General features: G+C 46.3%; 2 protein-coding genes across 3 annotated transcripts in view; both read left to right on the top strand.

Moving 5' to 3' along the window:
- LOC144722750 (uncharacterized) overlaps positions 1-4920 on the top strand; it is a 30325-nt gene extending 25405 nt beyond the window's left edge. Inside the window, exons 6-8 of one of the 2 annotated variants that reach the window (XM_078601119.1) lie at positions 374-430; positions 3093-3140; positions 3779-3865. In XM_078601119.1, coding sequence (XP_078457245.1) covers positions 374-430; positions 3093-3136 — 101 coding nt within the window. In that variant the 3' untranslated portion in view covers positions 3137-3140; positions 3779-3865. Of the gene's footprint in view, positions 1-373; positions 431-3092 lie in introns of both variants that reach the window. The other variant, XM_078601117.1, reaches the window with a different exon arrangement.
- Positions 4921-7852: 2932 nt separating this feature from the next.
- Positions 7853-19494, top strand: DELE1 (DAP3 binding cell death enhancer 1). The gene is made up of 13 exons (XM_078601116.1): positions 7853-8196; positions 10803-10905; positions 11702-11843; positions 13263-13416; positions 13985-14110; positions 14274-14338; positions 14443-14539; positions 14941-15083; positions 16110-16256; positions 16408-16500; positions 17346-17505; positions 17642-17758; positions 18207-19494. Exons 1-13 carry the CDS (start codon positions 8169-8171, stop codon positions 18494-18496), a joined length of 1665 nt encoding a protein of 554 aa, XP_078457242.1. The 5' UTR covers positions 7853-8168; the 3' UTR covers positions 18497-19494.
- Positions 19495-20180: the final 686 nt, after the last annotated feature.

The following is a 20180-nucleotide window of genomic DNA, read 5'->3' as shown; positions in this document are numbered from 1 at the left end:
GTAGGAGGCACTCTGTTTATTAAACGGCCTTAACAGTTCATACTTGGTAACTACGGCTCCCAGTCAGGACAGCTGGCAGACTGCCTGACTGGCGACGCCGAGATGGCGAAGACGGAGACGGCGGTGAAGACTCCAGCAGCAGCACGACGCGGATCCCCCCACTCCACACGACAGCCCCGAGCTCCCCTCCCGGGGCCCCTCTTATACTGCCAGCGTGGCCTGGCTCCGCCCCCAGCCAGTTTATCAATGAAAACGTCCGTTGCAATCAATGCATCACTGCTGACCTAAAAAAACAATGATACAGTGTGTACGTTTATGGATTCTGTTTCTAACCTCCCGTTCTTCCCTGGCTCCACCCACACACCCCTTGCAGACAGCGAGGTTGGACAGTCTCACGGGGCCAAGGGCGCAGCCCAAAACGACCACCAAGGTTTGAACTTCTTTGTTGCCGAGGTTGGAATTTCCAACGGTCGGGGGAAAGCAAGGCAGGAAAGGAGTGGGAAGTGTGGAGTGGAGGGTTTACTCTGGGGGGAGGAAAGAACGGAGCGGGGGGGGGGGAGTGTTGCACAGGCAACCATTTAGAAACGTGTTTAGATTATTTAGAGTATTTGGCTGATGTATATTTCCACGTGATAAGCCACTTCGTTGAGCTGTCATTTGTGGCCAGGTCGCTTCTGAAAAATAAGCTAATAGCTAAGTTGACTTTGCCTGGTAAAATGGAAATAGTTGAGTTTTTTTGTGATATGTTGACCTTTCTTATACTTTGCACTGCTATCGTGTGTTTGTATTGTTTGTTGTTGTAACGTTCTGACCCTCCCCTACTAGACATCTGTATTAAAAAAAATATCTTTATAGCTCATTGGATTCCTCCAGTATAAATATGCTAATTCCCATTCTGATATCACGTTGCAAATGCGAGTCGTGGTAAAGGGAAGACCAAATATTTTTTTCATGAACTCTTTTTTTTCATCACCGTCAGGGTGGCACCACCTCGCAGTGGCACGTTCGCCGTTTGTTGGTGAGGTTCACGGTTAAAAAAAACCAGCTGCCGGCCTGGTCAATACTGTGGGTGTATCAACCGTAAAAACGTACTTCACGCCTTGACTTAAAGCTTCCGTGACTGCAGTAATTCATGTCCTTTGTGTCTTTCGGTAAAGTCACGTAGATAGAGTCAAAGAAAAGAACAAAAAACTACGACGTTTCGATTGCAACACGAGCACTCGTGTTGCGATAGAAACGTCGTAGTTTTTTGTGATTTTGTTATTTTCTTTGAACCTATCTACGTGACTTTACCAAAAGACCCAAAGAATATACTACACGCCGTCCGTTTCACAGCAGTGGACGTGAAAGATCCCGTGGCGTCCGTTCGCAAGAGTAGACGCTGCATGCCAGTCACGCTCCAAATTTGCCGAATGTGAAATACTAAGTGCAAAGTTTTCAATTGGGATTGTAGATAGCAATCATCGCCCCCTGCTGTCAACATGTGGCAGGCCCCTCCTGAGCCATGGGGTTCAGTGAGTCCTTCCTGGGAAACAAGAGTAATGCAATTAAGTGATAATACATCCATTGATGGAATGACATAGAATCAGTAATTGGGTTGGTTGACCAAAGGGCTTAACGTGTACACCTGAGCCCAGTACATCTGAACTTGTTCACCTGATCATGTATGCGTATGATAGAAATTGCAATTCCTCCCCATGCATCAAGGTGTTGTTTGGCACATTCTCAACCGGCGCGCCATAGATTAGAACGGTAGGTCGCTATAGAACTCTGCGTTGCCATGGGCAGCTGTACGACTTTCCCACCAAAGCTGTTGCTATAACTTACCAAGCAAATTCATAACACCCCCCTCCATGCAAGGTCTCTCTCTGAGAATTCCGAAAACCTCAGACTATCTGTTCCCACCATCCAGGATGTTGCTTATCCCCTTGACTCCAGGCGATGAATGCTTTACAAACGCCAGCTCTTCAAAACAACCAGCCCGTCTCATATATATGCAAATGAAACACAGTGCATGTGTCGATTGGCTGAAGATTAAAAGCCAGGCCGCCTTTTGCCCTTGAGGGAAGGAGCTGGCATCAAGGTGCGCGCGGTATATGCGCCGATGCATCCATGGGTGTGATTTTTTCCAAAGCTGTGTGTGTGTGTGTACCGAGTCCAGGCATATAATGTCGCGGTTAGCGTGCTGCACAAAGACCTGGCGACCTGAGTTCGATTCACGCTCACGGCCAACACCAGTGACGATTATCTGAACCGGTCCTATGACTCCCCTAGGTCGACTCAGCCTCAAATGAGTACCCGGTGCGGTGTGTAAAACATCGCCACTGGGGGAGACAGAGGCGGCCGGGCGTGGTGCTGGCCACCCACAACCCTCGTGTGCCGTGCCGGCCTTCATAGGTGCTCACTAACAGCACTTGCCCCGACAGTCTGCTATGGCTACACGGGGGACCTTTGTTTTTGCAGTTTGGGTCTAAACAAGACCGTGCCTCAAACCGCCGTTGCGCTGGGTGCGATTTTTCTTGTTGTGATTCTCTCCTTCATGACTGCAAGCCCCCAGGTGTCAACTCAGAGAGGTTGATGTTTTCGAGAGACCGTATGGGAAAATAAAAATAACAAACACCACACCAGCACGCTCACTACGTATGTTACGAACACTGCCTTTCAATGTAAAAAAATGATACGTAGGCTGACGTTTTCAGCAATGGCCTTTTCCTCGGAACGGACAGCGTGGCATTTTTGTTCCTTCGTGAAAAAAGTGTCGGTGTGGTTTTTTGTTTTTTGTCGCTGTGCCTGCAGTTTATCTAGGAAAAAAATCCTCGAAGCGAAAAGTATCGATTCTTACTCACACAATTCAATACATGTGTATCGTGAGATGAAGAATCATTATTATTCTAAGAATCGATTAATCGTCACAACCCCTGCTGAACATCCAAAGTAGATTTGCCGCACGTCACCGACGTTTAAATTAATGCAAAACAACGTCTTATCAACAGCTCCAAGCATGTATTAAGTTGACGCAACGAGTGATTTAAAAAAAAAACGAAAATGTTATTGGTTTTTCACGCGCGTATATTTTGTTTGTTCCCGTGCAGGAGCCACGGCCTTGCTGGAGACGGCCAAGGAGGGGGGACAGTGAGCCGGTACCAGCACCACGTCCTGCACCACAGCGCCACGTCCTGCACCACAGCACCAGCAGCACCACACATCCTGCCAGGGTCACAGCGTGGCCGGGGGAGTGGTGGGAGGGCAGCCACCGTGGGTATCGTGGCTGTCTGGACACAGCCACCATTTTTATACCTAGCTCAGAAACATCCACAATATTTTTAGATTTGGCTAAAACACCGACAAATTTTTGGACGCAAAATAACGGTTAATTTTGAGTCTGCGTATTTCTCCCTTCAACAAGGTTAATGCCGATATGCAGCAGTTCAGGACCGAATCATGAGCCAATACAGTAGTTGCATCATTAGAGTAGAGCAAAACTCCCCCTTGTCCGTGCCAAAGTTGCGGGATAAACTTCAGAAACCTTATCTGTAAACTGACCAATAACCATGCGCGAATAGGACATTCCAAACTTCAAAGTGCGGCTGGGCCCTTGCAGAGGGGAGCACGGGCGGACACGGAGTGGTTAGATGGCTGGGGGCACAGTGGATAATTTTCATCAACTATGATACAAAGACCCACATACTGCACTGTTTGTTTCCTCGGCAGTATATTTATCACATAGCTTTCATAAATAAAATGTTACCTTCCCGTCCCGTCCACCGTTTCTCCCCAGCCGTCTGCTGCTGCCCATCAACACATACCACCCCTGCCACTTTTTCCCCCCTCGATACGCGAGTCCTTGAGCGGAGGGATCCTGCAAGTATAACCTTGGAAGCCGGATGCGCGGCGCAAAAAAAACAACGCACGTCACGACGAAATGTAGACACAACACAAACACGCGGAACAAGTGCTCGCAGATACTCTCGTGCAAAAATCGCCGTCGCTTTGCCTGTCTGGGTAATGTCTTTTTGTGGGAATAATGGGATACATTTACGGAGTTGGAGGTCCACAGAGTGATTGATTGCATGTCAACGTGGTGTGTCTTTCGTATAAACGGGTCCCTGCTCAACCGACAATATTATGATCACGTGGACTGAATGCTACGCCTGTGGCGCTCACTACAAGCTTCAATAAAAATTAGGAAATGTCAAGGCTTATTTGTGCATATTCCTAAATATGCGATGATGCAGTTCGGTTATAGTCACTGTAAGCATTTCCAACGGCGTTCAAATATCTGACGCTGAAGAGCGGATTTTTAACGTGCATCAAATCGTAGCTTTGTTCACTACATTCCGTGGCATCATTGGGTTTCCTAATTTAGGGGATGAGAGCGATGGAAAACTTCCACGGCGTTCTTAGATTTTCACACTGGGCGTAGCGAATGGTTGTTATTTACGCGTGAACTTATTTTTTTGCCGTTTTATAAATACTGCAAAGACTACAAAAAATTGTGTTTTGGATAAAAATGTGTGCTGCGTGTGCATTCTTTTTGATATTTTCACGAAAAGAAAAAGTGACTGTCCCAGTGATGGCTCCGAACTTTTTTTTTGCGAATAATCGTTTCCTGAAGCAGAGACATTCGTATGTATGTTGAATTTCTTTCGCATCATACGCAACCAACGGTCGTTTATGCGGAGATAAGCGTTTTGTGTCGATCGAGGCGCATTAACCACTGTAATCGCGATGCGCTGTTTCAACTTTGTAATCTTTAACCTTGTTGTTCTTTTTTTAAGGCTCAAAATGCGGATGTTTTGGCTCTGAAAGTGAAAATCACATACTTAAAATAATTACTTTCTTCTCCATCTGCTCTCTTTTGGTTTGTAAACACACTGTAAGTGCTTGCGGTAATAAAATAAGTGGTTCTAACACTGGAAATGGTCAATTACAGTATATTTTAAAATGTTCACATTTACACAATGTCACACTGGTCAACTTTCCTCGGCCTGTGCCGTTAGAGGCTCACAAGGTATGAGTGCAACACCATAAACAGTTCACTAACAAAAATGTAAAACAGAAATTGCAATTTCCATCAAATTTTCTTTTTCTTTTAAACCCGCGTTGTTTCCCAATAAGACCACGTTTGGCCCATTGGAAGCTTGTATTTTTATTCACGAAACATGAATAGCATCTATTATATGAAGGCATAAACAAGGTGTAATTTACCTTTTAAAATATATAAATTGTGAGAACTCAACTCCATCTCTGCGTGTAGTTGGAGCAGTACTGGACAGAAGTTACAGCGGTCACACGCCTCGAGAATGCAGAATAAGCTAATAAAAATAAAACATAATGAAATAATTCTCATGACGTTTCGGCCACAACGAAAGCAGCTGTCCTCAGGTGAAGAACAGGTCTGTCGGAAAGACAGCGTCATTTTATTATTTCCCTTCTACGTGACTTTACCGAAAGAACCAAGAAGATGAATCCCTGCAGTCACAAAAGCTTTAAATCGAAACAGAACTAAGCTGTTTAGCAACGCTGTTCACTTATTTGAGTTTTAGGATAGCGGTTAAAATTATTGTTAAATTTGACGGCTCCCTCCTCGCTCCCAAAAAGCCTCCCATTGTACGTGGGGCACGGTCTATCCTCCGATGTTATTTCAAGGATACAACCCGATAGATTTGAAATGTGGTGTTTTGCATCATTGTTGCTAGGTGTATGAGACAGCCATAAATATTATTCACTTCCTCCCCTGTTATCACTTCAATGTTATTGCTCTGAGCATATCTGCCGAGCAACTGGATCGTGAGCCAGGGAACAATGTAGATTAGAATACATTAAATGGTCTGAACAGAGATTATAATTTGTTGCAGCAAATGGCTACACGCAACAGAAAAATCCAGGAAAAAACAGCAAAAGTCATCTAGAAAAAACACCGACATGAACAGGAAGAGAGGGAATCCCTTCCACTGGCAAGCTCATGTCTAGATTGAACCATCAAGAGAAAGTGTTCCACTGGCCACGGTCATAAACTGTAGAGTGACTGAACGGGGAGGCTTTCATATGGCACTTTCGTTGTGCAGGGGCCAGGTCCACTGACATTGTTCCACAGATGGAGAGAAGTCAAGAATTGTGCACCTCAGACCACTTAAATTGGTTTGCAAACGCTGAATCAATAGCAATACGTACAATGCTGCCACACAAAAAGACCTTTTAGACACATAGCCACCGTTTTTTTTATTCCGAAATTTGGTTGTCTTGGCAATGTCTGTCATTACTTCCCAGAAGTTGTTTTGGACAATCATGGCATTTCCTGCCAGACCTTGAAAATAATCCAAATATATTGTTAATGGTGGATTCAATACAAACATTTCACCACAGAAATGTGGTGAAACATAAAAACAGTTGTTTTACAGCTAACGAGGGATTAGTGCATATAGGTTAAGGACACGATTGAAACTGATAAAGTCGACTTTGTACGGACACGTTCTTATCAGCAGTGATAGGCGGTGGCCAAGACTATAGGTGACAGTGTCCGAGAGTACATTGTACACTTGGGAGATGTAGCAATGGCATCAGCTAGTACGCAGGTGCCTAGCTGGACCATTACGTAATGAAGTTGTTTGTGGTGCGTGAAGTCGCAGTGCGCGTAATTTGGCCGCTAGGTGGAGACGATTTGCCGTTCCGGGGGCCGTAGGCAGGACACGATCGCTTTGAGTGTCACAAACTTTTGTCCTTGAGCGTCGGTTGCCTGAGCCGGCTATTTAAAGGCCACGCGGAACATTTACAAACTGCACCCCAAACACACCCGGGGGTTTGTGTGGCGACCAAAGCAAGGCAGTGAATCCTCCATAATACACGGGCATAATATGACTTTGAGACCTCCCCACCACCTACACATTCCACAAGTAGTGGATAATCCCATATCTGCCTTTTCCATAAATATGCGAAATTCCTATTAAAATTAAATCACGACGTTTCGGAGGCAACACAAGCTTCCGTCTTCAGGTGGAAGCTGTGACTGTTCCACCTGAAGACGGAAGCTTGTGTTGCCTCCGAAACGTCGTGATTTTAATTTATTTTTATTTAAAAAATTTTACCTACGTGACTTTACCGAAAAAACCTAAGAATATGAACTCCACACACTCCCACTGCAGAACAGGAGACACACACAACTTTGAAAGTCGCCCGAGTCGGGAGTCGAACCTCGGTATTGATTTGTCTGAGCCCCACACACACAAAGTTCAATCTTGATTTGAACACAAAGTTGTCACAAGTGCGTTGCCACCGTGGGGCTGACCTTACAAGGTGGCCCATATATCTTGTGTCACCCCCCCCCCATTTAATTATTTAAAATATATATTTTTTAAAGTAAGAATAATTTTAAAAATATATATATGGGTCAATTCATATGGGGTCACAAGACATACAGACCACGCTGTACAGTCCTGCTATACAGTATTTATATTTCGGTGGTGTAATACTTGCCTCGTATTTCGGGGTTTTTCCCTTCCAACTGATGCCACAACCCCCCCCCACCACCCCCAGCCACCCACACCGCCAACCAATCACCCCACGACCCCCACCACCACCACCCAATCAACCACCACCCAAACCACCCACTCCCCACCATCACACCGCCAACCAATCACCACCACCGCCACCACACCCCCAGCCATCCAATCAATCACCCCCCCAACCAACCCTCCACCATCACACTGCCAACCAATCACCACCACCCAATCAACCACCACCCAACCCCCCACCACCAACCCACTACCATCACACCGCCAACCAACCAATCACAACCCAACCCCCCACCAACCCAACCACGTGTGTCGTCGTTTCTTTTGGGGTGCACTTTGAAAACGCGCCGCACCTCTCAACGGCAGCAGCAGCTGCCACCTTCCGGCATCTTCTACCAAAATCCTCTAGTCTACCGGAATCCTCTACCGGGATCTTCTACCGGAATCCTCTACCGACGGTCACGAGTTGCCGGAGCTCGCTCGCTCGCGTCCGCGTCGCGGGCGACTTTAATCAAGTCGCCTGCCCTGCAAGTCGACAGCAACAACCACCACCACCACCACCACCTCCTTCTCTCTCTCCCTCCTCATTCCTCGCTAACATCTCGGACCATGCTGCTGCTGCTGCCGCTGCTGCCCGGAGCCTGAGCGAGAGGGGCGATGTGGCGCATCTACGGCGCGGTGCGCGGTGAGTGACGTTCAGTTTATTTATCAGGGTATGTTGACCTGTGTCCTCCCCTAGGTCGACTCGGCCTCAAATGACTTATCTGGTTGCGGTGGCCTTCGAAGGTGCCGCTCGCTGCTAACAGCACTTGCCCCAGTATTGTTGTTGGGGCTATAAGGGGGCTATCGTTGTCTTTGTGGTGGTGTAGGTACGATGTAGGTACGAGTGGGGGAAGTGAAACCAAATTAAACGCGGCGAGATTCTGTGGGGTGAGGTGACAGCATCAGCAGCAGCAGGGCGAGAGGAGAGCGACCCACGAGGTTGGCAGCGGACACGTGCAAGTGTTTCACACCCCCCCCACCACCACTCCATTGGCACTGACCAGGGTGGTGAAGTATGGTCAAACATACCCCCCCCCCCCATTGGCACTTACCGTAGTGGTGAAGTATGGTCACACCCCCCCACGCCACGCCGTGACTGACGCTACGTAGGGGTAGGCCTTAGTCGAGTAATAGCTAAATAACTGGGTAACAAATTTAAATTTTTTGTTCCTGGGTAGTAAGTGTTATTTCCTAATAGATTATGCCCCAAAAGTACAGAACATGGCTATTTATTATCCACAAACTTTGCTTTTGTGAACAGGACAGTGATATTTTAAAATGTACCTATTTTCAATGAGAAAACGTGGTTTGATTTTGTGTCATTCCTTCACATAAGGTCTTGGTTACAGAAGCAAAGTTTGTGGGGAATGATATTAGCCATTTTATATACTTTTGAGGATTAACAATTAGAAAATAACACTTAGTACCCAGGAACAAAAATCGTGCTGCATAGTGAATCGGTCTGATGGCATTGTTGTTTGCGTAAGCTAACCCATGACCCCCTGTTTGATGTGATCTGCATGGTACATCTATGCCCCGGTGAACAGGGTAAAACCTGTTCTTATTTGAATTAAAATAGGTGTTAAGGTGCATCTGAACATGCATCAACATCTATCTTGTCTTAAAGGTCCCATGTTTATGATTTGTGTTTAAAAAAACCATACCGTCTCAGCTGCATTTTAAAATACTGTATAACCCGACTGATTTTGAGATTTATATTTAACATGGCCACATGGAATTGTGAATGTATCTTTACCCAGATGCCCGTTTAATCTGGCTGCATTGTAAGGTTTTGCGTTCATGCTAAACTTGACCAACGGAATCGAATTGCGTGTTAAACATAACCCTACTGTCCCGATATAACCGACGTTCAACATATTCGACGAGATGACATTGATCCGATTGCATGTTAAGTCTCACCATCGTGGCTCCAGTGGAATCCCACAGATCATTACGGCTGATGCAGTCAGGATTTACGGTTTTGGCTTTGGACCCTTGAAATCCAACTGCACGTTATGCCAGGCCTCGCGATGATAACGCGTTGTTTGGAAACTATTTGCAATTTACTTGAATGGCACATTAAGCCAGCCTGCACGGAATCTGCGTATTGACAAGGTTAGCCCAGATTTAGCCGTGAAATGTCATTAAAAAATGCATCGTGTGTGCAACACACTGATTTGTGCGTACAATAATTCTGCCGGTGGAAGTGATGTGCACGTTTCTTTACGTTTATAATGCGAGATACGTGTATGGTAAATGACATTAATAACATTTTTTTAAGGCATTCGTCAAGAGGAAAAGTATATAATATGCGACGTTTCGGGCTATGACCCTTATTCAGTGCAACATTCACAACGACACGTACACTCATTCAAGGGTTTCCTTGGAAATAGCAGCCGGTCGTGAGTCTGAGCAGTTGAATGCGTCGCTGTTTGTTTGTGTTGCAACGACCTTTGACTAAATCGCCCGCAATGTGATGGATCTCAGAAGCTAAGCAGGGTTGAGCCTGGATAGTGGTTGGATGGGTGACCACCATGCACAAGCAAGTCGTCAGAGGTGACTGTAAGGCTCAGTGCTGGACATTTAGAGGGCAGTAAAACAAAATCCATTGTTGTACTGCACTGCTATGCTTCCACATCTATGCTCCTTGTCACCAACCCACAGTGACCAGCGTGGTGAGATATGATCAAATAATCCCTCCAACCCAAACAGGTGTAGGGGAATCCCCATCGAGAATAAAGTTGCTACACCATGAAGTTGTTCCAGGCTTATTGTATTTAACCTCGTTGGAGACGTTGCTGATGATCCTTGTCCTAGTGATAGGTTTTTACCCTTTCAACTGGTACAAAAACTGACACCTTTATACAAGGCATCATGTTTGCAATAACCACAACACAAGCAGTCAAAATGCAAACAAAAAGAAACAACCCTGATAATGATATGGCACTGTCCTTGAAGTTGATTGGTCCACACCCGAGACAGCTTTTCTTAGAGCCTAGGTGTGGACCAATCAACTTCAAGGACAGTGCCATATCATTATCAGAGTTGTTTCTTTTTGTTTGCATTTTGACTGCTTGTGTTATGGTTATTGCAAACATGATGCCTTGTATAAAGGTGTAAGTTTTTGTACCAGTTGAAAGGGTAAAAACCTATCACTATATTTTGCCACTGGTAAAGGAGATGTCTCATAGGGATCCTTGTCCTGCTGAGATCACCCCCCGCCTAACCTCTCTTTCTCTTCGTCCTCAGCCTTTGGGCGTAGTCACTGCAATCCCCAGTGCCGGGTCACCCCTCAGCTCCCCCAGCACGGTGAAGATGAGCTGGGGACCTCGCTCGGTCCCGCTCGCTCCAGGTGAGACAGCACGATCCACCACCCTCTCGCACACCTCGCTGTCAATTGCATTGACTACACAATTGTTGCGCAATAACATGCATATGTGTGAAAAAACAACACGTTCTTTCGGAGTGGGCAGGTAGGAACTTGGTTGGACAGCGCATTCGTGCACGGCAAAAGCTAGCGGTCACGTGACGCACTTCAACCAATCCGGGAGCGTACATGTTTGGGAGGGGCTATGCACGACAGACAAATAATCCCTGGTGGGCAGTGTGGAACTGTTGTTCCCACCTGTGTAAGCACTACTTTCGGAATTCCTTGAAAGTATTTGATGGCATTGAAATCAGCACATGTGCTTGGGGAGGCCTCATTCCTGCAGTGGATTGATCATGGCTGTTCCTCATAATGATGGGGTGATGATTTCATAGGGTGGTGTCATGTTGTTTTAAGTTAAGTGGCTAATATGCACTTGGGCATGAATGGGGATTTATGCTCGGTTGTTGATGGGACTTTTGCCGACACGTTCTCTGGTCGCCTTTTGCCGTTCTCTGGGTCCAAGAGTGGTGATACAAGGCCATAAAGAAGGCTGCCTCTTGTGTAGGCCAAATCAGTTTCAAAGACAATGCATATATTGTGAGAGCATGTTTGTTTGCTTGTTTTGTCACAAGTATGTGTGGTTAATGCAGACCTGGTGCCTTGAAATAGGTTTCTATTTGGTGTTTGACTATCTAAACACCTGTTTTATTGGCAGAAAGGGTAAAGCCTATTTCTATTTTTTCATAATTAAATCGCTGTTCACCGTTTTGTTTGACAGCTCGCAGACATGGGGGTCAAGCGAAGGAAGCTCTCGCCAGCAAGACGCAGGCCGGGCAGAGGGCAGGAGGACGAAACAGGACCGGCGTAGTTCCCGTTGCGAGTTCATGCACTCGCCACCAATCATCGACGCTTTCTTTTGGGTGAGGCTTCTTCTCCCCTTGTCCATGAATTTAAACATGGCATTTATTCTTGATATTAATATCTATGGACTCTAGCTTTTTCATTGTAGGCAAAACTCATATGTTTGTTTTAAAACCAAAGGGTGCCTTGGCAATTGGTAGGGACTTGTCCTGTTTTGGCAAATGATTGAAGGTATATTGCGTGCTGTAAAATCCTATTGCTTACACAGAGCCATACTGACTCATCCAGGGCTCAACACGATGTTGACACAGTTTTGAGTTTTCTATCTTTACAGAAAAGTAACATTTGACTTTAATACATATGATGGGACACTCAGCGTACTGAATAGATATATTTTTAATACAGTGCTTCTACACATGTACATCCTTGACTAGACTGTTTCAATACAACATGGAAAATGTATGTATTAACAGTTGATGTTCACTGCATATACAGTAAACCTTTATACATGTTCACCTTTTGGCGTCCTCTGGTCTAACACTGGTTGAGACTAGGCCCTAAAGAAGGCTGTCTCTGGTGTAGACCAATGAGTTTCAAAGACAATGCATCATATATTACCAGAGCATGTTTTTGTTTGCATGTTCACCACAAGTATGTGTGATTAATGCAGGCATGATCCTTGCAAAAGGTTTCTGTTTGATGTTTGAACATCTTTACACCTGCTTTATTGGCAGAAAGAGCCAAACCTATTCTTATACAGTAAACCTTTGTTAATTCGACACATGGGGCTCTGGCCTTGCCGAATTATCCGATATTCCGAATTATGTACAATGGAACTCTCCAGTGCCTCCTGCCCCTATACATTTTTTTCCCCAAATTTGTTTTCCCCAAATTTGTTTTCCCCAAACTCTTTACAGAGCATACGCATTGACACACACCCTGCATCAATTATATCGGAAACTTTGGATTTGTCTCGCAGACTAAGGGATTTATACTTCAGTCCCTTTGTATAACTTCTTGATGGAGGTGTAGACGACATTTCGGTGAGGGTTGGCTTGCAACGAGTGCACAAACAAGGTAAAGTCCAAAGCAATAGGTCTGCACTGACGCTCGCCACGCGCTCTGCCACTAGACTGAGTCGTTGTTTTGATCGTGGCGCGTGGCGTCGTGGCGAGTAGCGTCGCGCCGCGTGAATTCCGAAATTGGACCTTTCGGTATGGAAATTCGGCTCGTAGAGAATTAATACTGTAGATATAGCGAAAGTGCAGCCCTGCCAAATTATCCCCAATTACGAATTATTAAATACCTAAATAACGAGGTTTTACTGTAGGTGAGGTTGGTTTGCCCTTTAATCCTTCAAATTCCGAGGTCAAACATTAGGCGCAAGGAACTCTACCTCTTTACAAGCATTGCACGACGTGAGCTTGGGCCACGGACGCGCTGACCTGTTGCGGGCGACCGTGTGCGTGTGTGCACAGGGAGCCTTTGTGACTCTGGGACTGCAGCTGGTCAAGCGTCTTCATGAGTCTCTTCCGCGAGTATGCCGAGACGACCGGCGCAATGCCTCCGGCTCGAGGGTCAGCCGCTGCCTGTTCAAGCTGGTCGGCACCGCTCTGCAGCCATCCTCCCTGGGTAAGGGCGACGTTTGGTCAAATTCGTAAAGACAAAAAAATCACTACCGCTGCAAATGCTCGTTTGGGATGATGCGTAACGATCGTCGACCCCCACGACTGGAACGCAAACGCCCCACGTCGATTCTTGCAAAACAAGAGACTGCCCGTGGTCTTGTGTGAGTTTTCGTCCACCGGTTAAAACTATAAGCTTGAAACGTGAACTTTGAAGGGCGGTCGCACAGCGCGGTGGTGATTTGCAGACGTTACCAGGACGTGTCACATTTGAAACCCAGACACTCACCTTGCTGCATTCCTCTGATATATTAAACACAGTGCGCATGTTCCATTTCGTGTTTGTTGTGGATTTGCCAGTGCTTGTTTGGAAAACCATAGCAATGGCAGTGTTTTAAGATGACAATATGGCAATTTCACATTTTCAGACGGCTCATAAGTATTTTGGGTTTTTAAACAAACTGAGATGGTAGCTTATGGCATGTATCACTTCTTATTGCATGTATCGCTTTCAGGTGTTTCTTAAGTTCTAACAGCGGCCTGTGTGGTGTCTCTGTCATGGTCGTGACGTTCAGGCCTGCAGCTCAGCATCCTGCCAAAGTCATCATCAACTTCTGCCTTCGAGTCCGAGGGATTGGCTGCACAAGGACCAGCTGACCAAACCACGGCTGCCACCGCATCGCACTCGCCCTATCAGAGTGGTCAGTGCCAGCTGTCCTGTCGTGTAGTTGTACCTTTAAATAGAAACGTCACACTAAAGTTTGAGTGTCATTTCACGTGATAAGCTTTACTCCTCAGAAACCACAGTACGCTCGCTGAGTAGTGAATACCCATGGATGTAATGATGCTTTTCTTTGTTTACAGAAAGTGAAGTGTCAGCTTCCAGATCTTTCGGTGAACTATCCTGGAGTGGAGGTGCTTCTGAAAAGGTCACTGCTGCAATACAGTTTCATACCTTGATCTTAAAGTTGTACATTTTTCCATTCGGACCATCTAAAAGATGTGAATGTATGTGTGTGCGTGCGTCTGACAGGACTCTATCGTCGAAACCCAAGAGTGCTTAACGAGGGCTGCTGAGAAACTGCAATCCGTTTCGGACAACTCTGTCAGTGTTGTTTTACACATCATGGGTAAGGAAGTGACTTTCATTTTGCCAATAGTTGCATTTTTCACCAGTCTTCATTGTGGAGGTTACTTGTATCTTCTCTCCCTGGCCTGCATGGGTTTGGTTTTTCTTTCATAGAAAAAAAAAACATACAATGTTACTGATATTGGCCAAACATCTCAATGCTGAAACATTACCCACAAATTACTCATTTGAGTTTGCACATGGCAAAAATTGCCAACCATTGCAAGAATATGGCAGGACCCTATTGGAAAAGTTTAGAAGCTTTCCTGGATAAGCAAGTGTAATAGCCATCATCATATGCACCGCACGATGTTGTAAAAACAAAGTCACCGCAAGGAATGGTGATGTTATGTCGCGGTAACCACATCACGTATCTGGATTTTTCCTGGTGTATTTGTACAGGCTTGGAGCGAGCCAAGGGCGGAGATGTCCATGGTGCTGCTCGCTGGTTCACGATGGCAGCTGAGAAGGGCTATGCCAAGGCGCAGTACAATCTTGGCCTTTGCTACAACACTGGAAGAGGAGTTCCCAAGGACATTAACAAAGTGAGTATTCCTCCCCTCTGCGAGCTTGACTTTGCACAGATGTCAGTAGTAATTGTTGGCAGCTCGTAACCCACAATGCCACTGTATTCATATTAATTCTGCTAAACAATACGAATGCAGTTTGTGTGTACAAATACGGCCCTCAGTCATGCTCGCTGAATTCCTCTCCACACTGTTGGTCATGGATATCTTTACCATACTTCGCCACGCTAATTAGCACGGGTTGGTGAAAGGTGGAGTCCAGGACTGGTTCAAATATCACTTGCCGCTAGTGTTAGCCATATAGGATTGTGCTTTGGTCACAGGTTCATAGCACAGTATGCTAACGAATGCACCACCACTCTACCCTCCATTGTATAATACTCGACGGGAGAGTCATGTGGTTGAACTTCTTTCGCACCATACGTAGCCAACCATACTGGTCGGAGGTGCGAATGGTGGTTATCGCGTGTGCGAGTTTCTAGCTCAGTGGACCTTACCTGGTTAAATAACTTTTTATTGGTTAAACAGCCTGCACTGGTATCTGTGTTTATAGTTTAAACAGCCTGCACTGATATCTGTGTAGTACAGCTGAGATGCCTGCAGCGACAATACGGTGCAAGAGGGGATTTTTATAAAACTGGCAACACTGTGTTTCTAATTCCAGTACGCTCGGTCACTTCTCCCTGCAAAGGTCTTTTGCAGTGGACAGAAATATATCGAGAATGTTGCCTGTTAAACATATTTTGAATTCCTATTCGGGCCAAAGGGAAAGGTTCCCTCCCGAGATTGAAAACTCACTTCTTTCAAACGGCATTTTGTGTTCAGTTTATTGTCCTTCCCCGCGCCTCCGATGAGCACAGTTGGCTACGTACGGTGCAAAATAAGTTCAGAATACGTGCATACAATGTGCACCTTCGCAAGAGTCCATGGGCCAGAGTAGAAATTGGTACCACCTTGGGTAGAAAAACGTCATGTTTAGCGATGCATTTACATGTATGTTGACCTTCTTTCGCACCGCATGTCGGCTGTGTTCGTGTGCACCAGGCTGCGATGTACTTCGCCCACGCAGCGGCGCAGGGCCACGCGATGGCGCAGTACAACCTCGCGATGTTCTTGAAGAAGAACAGCGGAGAGAACGCCGGCGCCGTCGAACAGCTGCTCGTGCAAGCTGCTCACGGTGGACTCAGAGAGGTGGCCGCTCGCTTCGCATAGCCGCCCTCTTTCCGCGCGGTGAACGGGAACCCCCCCCACCCCCTTTGTGCATTGTTGCTTCCAGTGTTGACGCTTAATGTATCGTGTGTAAATACGTTTAAAATTGTTCTTTGTTATGTGTCGCCACTAGGCCCAGTCGTATCTTGGTGTTTATTACACAAAGTTGCCGCACAAGGATTACAAGAAAGCAGTCAAGTTCTTGAAAATGGCAGCAGAACAGGAGGTAAGCGCTATAACAACATTTATTTATAGGTCCAAAGTTCATTGTGGTCATTTAGATATATATGCACTAATTTTCCCCCCTGCTTGACAATGCACGTCCTCCGTTAGGCAACAATCGTAGTGCCCCTTTAGTCAAGTAATCCCTGAACGTTGTCACCATTACGTGGCAATAAACTTACCTTAGAAAACAAAAAACACTGCCTGTGACTGGTAGACAGCCAAGTGCAGTGATAAGACTGCATGGCCAGATGGGCTATCTTAGGTCCATTTTATTTTGGTCTTTCAGCATTGCGCAAGATTGACGGGCTGCTCATTTGATTGGCTCTCAGAGGTAGCTCTGTTACATCTGCTTCCATGGGCTGTGTTTTATCATTATTTTTTGACATGTAGAATTGCATTGCTGCGAGAGAGATCTGAGTTGATACTTCATGTAGTGGAATAGCTCAGTCGGGACAAAACCGGGGCAAAGTGACATCCATGACGGGGTCTCCGAGTGATCGAGAGCTTAGTTGGAGGGAGACCGCTCTCACTTACTGGACCCGTCGCCCCGTCTCGATGCGCGAACTCCAGCAACTAATTGTGCACTTCAAATGGCGGTCGATGTTCGAAGGTGGACTGCGACCCTCCAAGGAATGGCCCCCTCCCCCATGATACGTGGATCAATCAAATCAATGGAGACGCCGGTACAGCAGCAGGAGCAGTTGATGCGAATGCTGTCGCAAGAGGTCACATGTTTGGTGCAATGGACCTTCGCCGAAAATGCATGGGGATGAATGTGATTTTTTTGTATTCAATGTGAACTTGTTTTTACAAACAATAACAATGGACTACTACTTTGTGCCTCAGGACGTGGACAGCATGCACCACCTGGGCATTTGCCTTCAGCATGGGTGGGGCGTGGAGGTGGATTTAGTGGCCGCCAGGAGCTGGTACGAGCGGGCGGCCGAGAGAGGACAGCCCGATGCACAGCACAACCTCATCGTCTTCCAGCTGCTGGACATCGGAGGTGCATGCCTGACCCACGCGCGGCCTGCAGCTACTCGTTTCCTGTTTTAATATGCATCTGCCATAAGCGTGGGATTGTACCGATGCCGCCACATATCAGTTGTATTCTTGTCCTCTGGCTGTGTTTGTGTTTGAAGGAACCAACCCAGCCTTGCCTGATGAGAGAGGAGCAGACGCTCATGAATCATTGTCAGCAGCTGCTGGAAACCCAGAGGCATTGCTCGGGGCCGGGCATACTGCAAACCATGGAACAGGTATGAGTGTAAGAGTAAACGGCTGTACGCAATCGGTGATTTACAGACAGAAAAAAGTGTGATTGAGACCTTTGGATCGGTCCTCCCAACATAACTTGCACATCACGTGACATCACCATACTGAGTGTGTAACGCACACAGCTTTCTTTCAGACCACAAACTTAAAAGAGTACAAGTGGTGCCATATTCTTTCATACAGCAGCAGAAGCAGCAGGACAATGACAGCTGCACACCAGTTCTTTGTGGTTACGAATCCCCAATACAGTAGGACTATCATTGCCTTGTGTCCGAGGGGCTTTTTGTGGGCAAGGCCTCCCTCATCACCCTGCTGGCGACAGTTTGGCACTGCCTAAGGGTGACGATAAAACCAATTTAAACACTTTCTGTATATGTGGCCCAACTCGCCCTGTTGTACCTTCGCACGACTTGTGGTCCCCTCGTTGTGCAGGTCGGGGCGCCCTGCCCGTCGCTCGTGGCAACGATGTTGCTGCGCGGTTGCGAAGTGTTGCATCGTCTCCGGCTCTCTTCCCTCCGCGCCACCTTGGCGGTGGCCGTGGTGGGTTCTCCGCACTGCCCGTGTGGGTGGACGGCGTGCGCTTGCCCGTGTCTCTGAGCAGCGGCAGGCTCGACAGCCTGCTGCTGCTTGACGGAGAAGACCCGAACGTCGGCGCTGCCTCGCACCACCTCGCGCTCGGGGGCCTACGGCAAGTCCCGTGGGCCGTGGGGGGTGGAGTCTAGAAATAATCCCTTGTCCACTGGAGCATTCGAGCAGAGCCAGCGCTACGCACGGATGGCTTGGGTAGCCCAATAGGGCCAGCAAGGGGCCTAATGATGAGTTCTTCACGCCACCGCAGTACACAGAGGACAACCGCGTCAGCTCATCTACATGTGACGTCATCATCGCCCACGGCTTAGCTATGACGTCGTAACAACCCGGCACTGCGGTCTGCTTCGGTACAGCCCAGGTGCGGTTCACTTGTTTTACCGTGAAAGAGGTTTAGGATGTAACATTTGTAGCCACCAGTTTGAAATTCATTTACCAAAACACCACTGCCGCGTGTGTTCAGATTGTAGCATGTTCTTTTAGGGGATCTAAAAAAATATCAACATGAGCCGCTGTTGGTGATGATTTTACAAGTTAACTGAATTTGATCCACGCACTTAAAACATTTTTATTTGGTTAACTATTAAAATATGGTCTCCAATACCTGGAATGTCAAAAGCTGTGCAATTGTATACAAGACAATTTCAGCAGTCAACAGCTGTCCAGAACGCAAGGAATCGTGTGGTGCTCTGGTGAAATTTTACTTTTATTGCTGTGCCATTACCTGAAATACATCGAGTACGCACACATTCTAAATGCTTCAAGTATTTAAATTCACTGCTTTTAGCCAAAATATTATAAGTAGCTGAAATGTAAACACGAACCTGAAACCCATTTTACGTGGTTTTTTTTCTGGTTAATGTATTAAAATGGTGTCTCTCCAATAGCTGTAATGTGTCAAACAGATTGTATACTACACTGGATAAAGGGTGCAGCGTTGAACAGCTGTCTTGGACTCATTTGGTGTTAGTGGGGAATGACTGCCATTGCCAAAACTGGATTGAGTACGCACAAATTATGAATGGTTTTTTTTTACTTGTAAATTGTATAAAAATGGATTGATGCAAAACCTTAACGGGACAGTGCTTAGTATGTGCTTGTATTTTTAGTTATTAAAAAACTGCGTTTGCAATTTGCTTCCGTTTACTTTCTGGAGGAATACCGTATATTTGCGAACAGTTGCAGAACGTGTACCACTCATGATTGTAAGGGCGCAGCTCTCGACTTCCCAGCAGGTGTAGTGCGGACACCTTCACAATGTTATAAATTGGTAGAAGAATCCTGCATTACCTGTTGTCACACGAGATAATGCAGTTTTTACAGCCAGCCGCAAGTCACGAGTCGCAAGCTTCGAATGCTTGCAGCCTTGAATCACAACATCGCTGGCAATTCAAACCCGTAAAAAACAAACACAGGGTGTTGTGTTGGTGGTCGCCATTTTCCCCACTTGCATACAATATGCTTGAAGGAAACACTGAGTGCATTTTAACTTTTTGGACAAAGGAAATTAGATGTGTGCACGTATGGTAATATAAACGCTAAATAAAACCAGATGCCGAGAGAATGCACACCACAAGAAACATCATTTAGTGTTGCTGTTTTGGCGGTGCACATCCACAGAACTAAACTCGCATTCGTCAATAACACGGCATTACCAGGCAGTGTGGCGATTTGAAAATGGCCATTGCCAACACACGTTGCCAATGTTCCTTTCAAGGCAGTGTCGTCTTTGATGTGGCGACTTGAGATATTTTACAGAGTTCAGCTTTCTGTGCAGGTGGATAGATTTGTTTCACTTACAATGAAAACAGCCAAACC

Source organism: Lampetra planeri, chromosome 15 (genome assembly GCF_965212315.1).
Source record: "Lampetra planeri chromosome 15, kcLamPlan1.2.h2, whole genome shotgun sequence".
NCBI lineage: Eukaryota > Metazoa > Chordata > Hyperoartia > Petromyzontiformes > Petromyzontidae > Lampetra > Lampetra planeri.
Note: the sequence above shows the minus strand (reverse complement) of the source record. Positions and strands in the feature narration are given on the sequence as shown.

What these genes read in the sequence shown, in the direction of transcription:
- DELE1 (XM_078601116.1), top strand. Translation starts at nt 8,169, where the DNA reads ATGTGGCGCATCTACGGCGCGGTGCGCG. An exon ending in GTGGAGGTGCTTCTGAAAAG is followed by an intron (nt 14,339 to 14,442) that starts GTCACTGCTGCA and finishes TGCGTCTGACAG; the next exon opens with GACTCTATCGTCGAAACCCA. An exon ending in AAATGGCAGCAGAACAGGAG is followed by an intron (nt 16,501 to 17,345) that starts GTAAGCGCTATA and finishes TTTGTGCCTCAG; the next exon opens with GACGTGGACAGCATGCACCA.